Source organism: Rhinopithecus bieti, unplaced genomic scaffold, assembly GCF_001698545.2.
Source record: "Rhinopithecus bieti isolate Rb0 unplaced genomic scaffold, ASM169854v2 scaffold_23276, whole genome shotgun sequence".
Classification (NCBI taxonomy): Eukaryota; Metazoa; Chordata; class Mammalia; order Primates; family Cercopithecidae; genus Rhinopithecus; species Rhinopithecus bieti.
Genome location: NW_016810868.1, coordinates 454,367 through 461,732, shown reverse-complemented (window position 1 = coordinate 461,732; position 7,366 = coordinate 454,367). Strand labels below are relative to the sequence as shown.

Sequence of the window (7,366 nt, the reverse complement as noted above, 5' to 3'; positions counted from 1 at the left end):
TATATACACACACATATATACATATATACACATATACACACACATATATACACACATATATATACACACACATATACACACACATATATACATATATGCACACACACATATATATACACACACACACACACACACACACACACATATATATATATATATTTTTTTTTTTTAATGAGATCTGTCACCTGGGCTGGAGTGCAGTGGTGCAATCAGCTCACTGAAGCCTTCACCTCCTGTGCTCAAGCGATCCTCCTGCCACAGCCTCCTGAGTATCTGGGACTACAAGTGTGCACCTCCATGCCCGGCTAATTTTTTTATTTTTGGTACAGACAGAGTCTCACTGTGTTGCCCAGGTGGGTCCTGAACTCCTGGGTTCAAGTGATCGTCCCTCCTTGGCCTCCCAAAGTGCTGGGATTACAGGCATGAGCCACTGCACCCAGCCTATAGATTCAATTTGAGGGGACTTGACAGCTTTGTAATGCCATGCATTTAGGAGCATGAAATGCCCTCTGTTTAACTTTTTTTTTCCCCAACACACTGGCTGTGAGTAATCTTGGCAAATTTCCTAATACCGTTTGTAGTTTTCCCTACTTCTGTGAATGATACTTTCTGTCTTACATTTTCTAGGAAATGTTGATATAAGGAAATGTCTTTGATTTTGTAACATGATTTCAAATTCAGCAGTTGGGTTGTGCTCTTGTGTTTTACTTGCTCATTGAGTCTGTTTTTAAGTAAATGATTGTGTCCACGCAGGTGGGAACAATCCGCCCCTCACATTCCTCTTTCCCTTTGGTGTCACCTGCACTGCTGTTTATGTCAGACACTGATAGTGGACATTGTGGTGATGTCGTGGTGCGGGAGGACATTGTGGTGATGTCGTGGTGGGGGGAGGATACTGTGGTGATGTCGTGGTGGGGGGAGGACATTGTGGTGATGTTATGGTGGGGGAGGATATTGTGGTGTGGGGAGGACATTGTGGTGATGTCGTGGTGGGGGGAGGACATTGTGGTGATGTCGTGGTGGGGGGAGGACATTGTGTTGGTGTTCTGGTGAGGGAGGACATTGTGGTGATGTCGTGGTGGGGGAAGGACATTGTGGTGATGTTATGGTAGGGGAGGATATTGTGGTGGGGGGAGGACATTGTGGTGATGTTATGGTGGGGGAGGATATAGTGGTGGGGGGAGGACATTGTGGTGATGTCGTGGTGGGGGGAGGACATTGTGGTGATGTCGTGGTGGGGGGAGGACATTGTGGTGATGTCGTGGTCGGGGAGGACATTGTGGTGATGTCGTGGTGGGGGGAGGATACTGTGGTGGGGGGAGGACATTGTGGTGGTCCCATGGTGAGGGAGGACATTGTGGTGATGTCGTGGTGGGGGAAGGATATTGTGGTGATGTCATGGTAGGGGAGGATATTGTGGTGAGGGAGGACATTGTGGTGATGTCATGGTGGGGGGAGGACATTGTGTTGATGTTGTGGTGGGGGGAGGACATTGGTGATATGGTTGGGGGAGGACATTGTGGTGATGTCGTGGTGGGGGAGGATATTGTGGTTGGGGGAGAACATTGTGTTGGTGTCGTGGTGGGGGGAGGACATTGTGGTGATGTTGTGATTGGGGAAGGACATTGTGGTGATGTCATGGTGGGGGAGGATATTGTGGTGGGGGGAGGACATTGTGTTGGTGCCGTGGTGGGGGGAGGACATTGTAGTGATGTCGTGGTCGGGGAGGACATTGTGGTGATGTCATGGTCGGGGGAGGACATTGTGGTGATGTCGTGGTGGGGAGAGGACATTGTGGTGGTGCCGTGGTGGGGGGTGGACATTGTGGTGATGTCGTGGTGGGAGGAGGACATTGTGGTGGTGTCATGCTTGGAGGAGGACATTGTGGTGGTGCCATGGTGGGGGGAGGACATTGTGGTGATATGGTGGTGGTGGGAGGACATTGTGGTGGTTTTGTGCCATGGTGGGAGGAGCAAATTGTGGTGGTGCTGTGGAGAGCGGGGCCTGCAGCCGGTGACACTCCTTTCTCCTCTGTTGGCAGAGACACCTATGGCTGCCGATGAAGGCTCAGCAGAGAAACAGGCAGGAGAGGCCCACATGGCTGCGGACGGTGAGACCAACGGGTCTTGTGAAAACAGTGATGCCAGCAGTCATGCAAATGCTGCAAAACACACTCAGGACAGCGCAAGGGTCAACCCCCAGGATGGCACCAACACACTAACCCGGATAGCGGAAAACGGGGTTTCAGAAAGAGACTCAGAAGCAGGGAAGCAAAACCACGTCACTGCCGATGACTTTGTGCAGACCTCTGTCATCGGCAGCAACGGATACATCTTAAATAAGCCGGCCCTGCAGGCCCAGCCCTTGAGGACTACCAGCACTCTGGCCTCTTCGCTGCCTGGCCATGCTGCAAAAACCCTTCCTGGAGGGGCTGGCAAAGGCAGGACTCCAAGCGCTTTTCCCCAGACGCCAGCCGCCCCACCAGCCACCCTTGGGGAGGGGAGTGCTGACACAGAGGACAGGAAGCCCCCGGCCCCTGGCACTGACGTCAAGGTCCACAGGGCACGCAAGACCATGCCGAAGTCCGTCGTGGGCCTGGTAATTTTGTGTCTTCTCTTGCTGTTTCCTTTTTCCCATCTCTTTTGTTTTAGTAACGGCAAATGGACTTTGGTGCATTGAGGAGAAGCCAGTAAGTGTCAGTGGTTATCCGACAGGGCCCGTGAGGAGCTAGGAGAGGGCTGGGTGCAGTGGCTCACGGCCGTTATCCTAACACTTTGGGAGGCTGAGGCGGGTGGATTGCTTGAGCCCAGGACTTTGAGACCAGCCTGGGCAGTGTGGCAAAACTCAAATACAAAATTTTGTAAAAAATGCAAAAATTAACCCGGCATAGTGGTGCACACCTGTAGTCCCAGCTACTCAGGAGCGTGAGGTGGGAGGATTGCTTGAGCGTGGGAGGTGGAGACTGCAGTGAGCCCAGATCACCCCACTGCATTCCACCTTGGGCAGCAGAGTGAGACCCTGTCTCAAAAAAACAAACAAACAAACAAAGAAAAAAAAAAAAAGGAGACGCTCCTAATGCCTCATGCGTGAGTGACAAAGCTGAGTGATGCCAGGTGATGCCTCGCTTCCTTCTTGGGCTTTGCTCTTCTCACAGGATTCTGTTGCCGTCTGTAGAAACATGTCAGATACTTTCAAGGAGGCCACTGACTCTTCTGCTTTGGACTTTGGGGCTTTAACTCCAGCTAGGGAAGACTCAGCACTCACTCTGTTTCATTGAGAAGTGAATAGAAATGAACTTGGTTAGGGCCAGAATGTGACAGAAGTCAGGGGCAAAGGGCCACCTGGAGACATGCCCAGGTCTCCCTCCCTACCCTGAGCTGCTGGGCTCAGGCTTACCTTGAGAGCAGAATAGGTCTTGAATCCTGAGCGCTTCACACACAGGGCACGCCTGCCCCTCACACACTGTGCTGATTTTCACACACATGGCGCGCCTGCCCCTCACACACTGCTGATTTTCACAGATGGCGCGCCTGCCCCTCACACACACACTGTGCTGATTTTCACACACAGGGCGCGCCTGCCCCTCACACACTGTGCTGATTTTCACACACGGCGCACCTGCCCCTCACACTGTGCTGATTTTCACACACAGGGCGCCTGCCCCTCACACAGACCGTGCTGATTTTCACACACACGGTGCGCCTGCCCCTCACACATACCGTACTGATTTTCACACACAGGGCGCGCCTGCCCCTCACACATACCGTGCTGATTTTCACACACTGCGCCTGCCCCTCACACACACCGTGCTGATTTTCACACACAGGGCGCGCCTGCCCCTCACACATAGCGTGCTGATTTTCACACACGGCGCCTGTCCCTCACACACACCGTGCTGATTTTCACACACACGGTGCGCCTGCCCCTCACACATACCGTACTGATTTTCACACACAGGGCGCGCCTGCCCCTCACACATACCGTGCTGATTTTCACACACAGGGCGCGCCTGCCCCTCACACACTGTGCTGATTTTCACACACAGGGCGCCTGCCCCTCACACACACTGTGCTGATTTTCACACACATGGTGCGCCTGCCCCTCACACAGACCGTGCTGATTTTCACACACAGGGCGCGCCTGCCCCTCACACATAGCGTGCTGATTTTCACACACGGCGCCTGTCCCTCACACACACCGTGCTGATTTTCACACACAGGGCGCGCCTGCCCCTCACACATAGCGTGCTGATTTTCACACACGGCGCCTGTCCCTCACACACACCGTGCTGATTTTCACACACAGGGCGCGCCTGCCCCCCTCACACTGTGCTGATTTTCACACACAGGGCGCCTGCCCCTCACACAGACCGTGCTGATTTTCACACACACGGTGCGCCTGCCCCTCACACATACCGTACTGATTTTCACACACAGGGCGCGCCTGCCTCTCACACGCACCATGATTTTTGCACACAGGGCGTGCCTGCCCCTCACACTGCTGATTTTCACACACAGGGTGCGCCTGCCCCTCACACACTGTGCTGATTTTCACACACAGGGCGTGCCTGCCCCTCACACACACCGTGCTGATTTTCACACACAGGGCGCGCCTGCCCCTCACACACTGTTCTGATTTTCAAACACGGCGTTCCTGCCCCTCACACGCACCGTGCTGATTTTCACACACAGGGAGCGCCTGCCCCTCACACGCACCATGATTTTTGCACACAGGGAGTGCCTGCCCCTCACACGCACCGTGCTGATTTTCACACACACGGTGCGCCTGCCCCTCACACACTGCTGATTTTCACACACACGGTGCGCCTGCTCCTCACACACTGTGCTGATTTTCACACACAGGGCGCGCCTGCCCCTCACACACTGTGCTGATTTTCACACACAGGGCGTGCCTGCCCCTCACACACACCGTGCTGATTTTCACACACAGGGCGCGCCTGCCCCTCACACACTGTTCTGATTTTCAAACACGGCGTTCCTGCCCCTCACACGCACCGTGCTGATTTTCACACACAGGGAGCGCCTGCCCCTCACACGCACCATGATTTTTGCACACAGGGAGTGCCTGCCCCTCACACGCACCGTGCTGATTTTCACACACACGGTGCGCCTGCCCCTCACACACTGCTGATTTTCACACACACGGTGCGCCTGCTCCTCACACACTGTGCTGATTTTCACACACACGGTGCGCCTGCCCCTCACACACTGTGCTGATTTTCACACACAGGGAGCGCCTGCCCCTCACACGCACCATGATTTTCACACACACGGTGCGCCTGCCCCTCACACACTCTGCTGATTTTCACACACACGGAGCGCCTGCCCCTCACACGCACCATGATTTTCACCCACACGGAGTGCCTGCCCCTCAAAACGCACCGTGCTGATTTTCACACACAGGGCGCGCCTGCCCCTCCCATCGTGATTTTCACACACACGGCTCGCCTGACCCTCACACGCACCATGCTGGCCACGTCTGACCCTCACACGCACCATGCTGTTCACACACAGGCCACGCCTACCCCTCCAACGTACCATGCTGATTTTCACACACAAAGCATAGCTGCTCCTCACACACACTGTGCTGGACTCATCCCCATCTCTTACATGGTGCATACACGATACAGGTTTTGAAAGTGTGCACAGTGCTTTTAATGTGCTCTCTCTGTTTGATGTGAATTTGGGTATAAGTTCCAGGTTTGTGATCACATTCCCGTGGAATTTTCTCTTTGACATTGTTGGTGAACATTCTGAAGGCACTTTCTTGTCCTTTGTAGATTATTTGCTCTTTCCTCTTAGCCACTGTTTAGGGCTTCACAGCCCCGTCTTGGAGGTTCTGTGTCTTCAGCTCCAGAAGAATGCTCTGTATTTTTCTTTCCGTTTTCTTCCCATGGAGCTCCCCTTAAATGGCTGGCTCTTCTGTCCCCCGGGGCAGCTCTCTGTTTCCAGCTTCCTGATTGGTTCCTCAGCCCTTCTCCTTCTTGCTGTTCATCTCATATATTGCTATATTTTATTTTGACATGTATTTTTTTCACACCCAGTATCTCTGATTAGTTCTCTGTTTTGTTTGTTTGTTTGTTTGTTTTTTGAGATGAGTCTCGCCCTGTCACCCAGGTTGGAGTGCAATGGTGCAATCTCAGCCCAGTATAATCCCCACCTCCCAGGTTTAAGTGATTCTCCTGCCTCAGCCTCCCGAGTAGCTGGGATTACAGGCACACGCCACCACACCTGGCTAATGTTTGTATTTTTAGTAGAGACGAGGTTTCACCATGTTGGCCAGGCTGATCTTGAACTCCTGACCTCAGGTGATCCGTCCACTTTGGCCTCTCAGAGTGCTGGGATTACAGGTGTGAGCCACTGCACCCGGCCTGATTAGTTCTTTTAATTTAAAAAATACTGTTCTGAATTCTGTCTTGCTATATCTTTCAAAAGATGGTGATTATAATTCTTCTATAATCTCTGTTGTAAATTCTGATTCCTCAAGTGGGGATTCTCTTGGACTTGACACCACCTGTTTGTGATTTTTGTTTTTTCCTCTCAGGTTTAGCTTTTTTCTCCCCCCAGGGTGTCTCCACCTTTGTTTCTGTCATAATGTCTTAGCCTGACTGTGAGTGCTGTGTGTGTTTTCTGTGGCCTGCCTGCAGTGACCACAGTGGGTGGTGGGTGCGCTATGGGGCTGGACTGCTGGCTCAGGGGCCCACAGCTGCCGGGTGTTGCGTCCTCTCCTGGGACAGAGAGGGCAGGCACCTTGTGGTGCCGACAACTGCCCTAGCCCTGGGGCTTCTCCACTCCTAGGCTGGCCGGCCTGACCCAACTTCAACCTTTTGCAGTATTCTTCTCTACGTGGCAAAGCTTTAGAAAATCTTAAAAATAATTACAGTGTCACAGGAAACTGCAAAAATACCTTTCACCAAGCTTCCCTCAGTGGTGATGTCTTTGATAACTAGAGGACAATGTCAGACCCAGGACACTGACATTAGTAAAGTCCCTGGGGCTTACTTAGTTTCACTATCACCTGTGCACACGTGCAGCACGCGCAGGGTATTCTGTTCAGTTTACCGTGTGTGGACGTGCGGAACCACCACCATAGTCGAGATGCCGAACCCCCTTCACACCAGGGCACAGTCGAGAGGTGGAACCACCTTCACACCAGGGCACAGTCGAGATGCGGAACCCCCTTCACACCAGGGCACAGTCGAGAAGTGGAACACCCTCCGCACCAGGGCACAGTCGAGATGCCAAAGACCCTCCACACCAGGGCACAGTCGAGAAGTGGAACCGCCTTCACACCAGGGCACAGTCGAGATGCGGAACCCCCTTCACACCAGGGCACAGTCAAGAAG

The 7,366-nt window shown here is 53.2% G+C and overlaps 1 protein-coding gene across 6 annotated transcripts in view; it reads left to right on the top strand.

The window, feature by feature from the left end:
• The window catches only part of EHMT1 (euchromatic histone lysine methyltransferase 1), a 182,478-nt gene that overhangs the window by 48,475 nt on the left and 126,637 nt on the right, over nt 1–7,366 (top strand). For all 6 annotated transcript variants that reach the window (XM_017893066.1, XM_017893067.1, XM_017893068.1 and 3 more), the window contains exon 3: nt 2,042–2,598. In XM_017893066.1, the coding sequence (XP_017748555.1) occupies nt 2,050–2,598 (549 nt within the window). In that variant the 5' untranslated portion in view covers nt 2,042–2,049. The remainder of the gene's footprint in view (nt 1–2,041; nt 2,599–7,366) is intronic.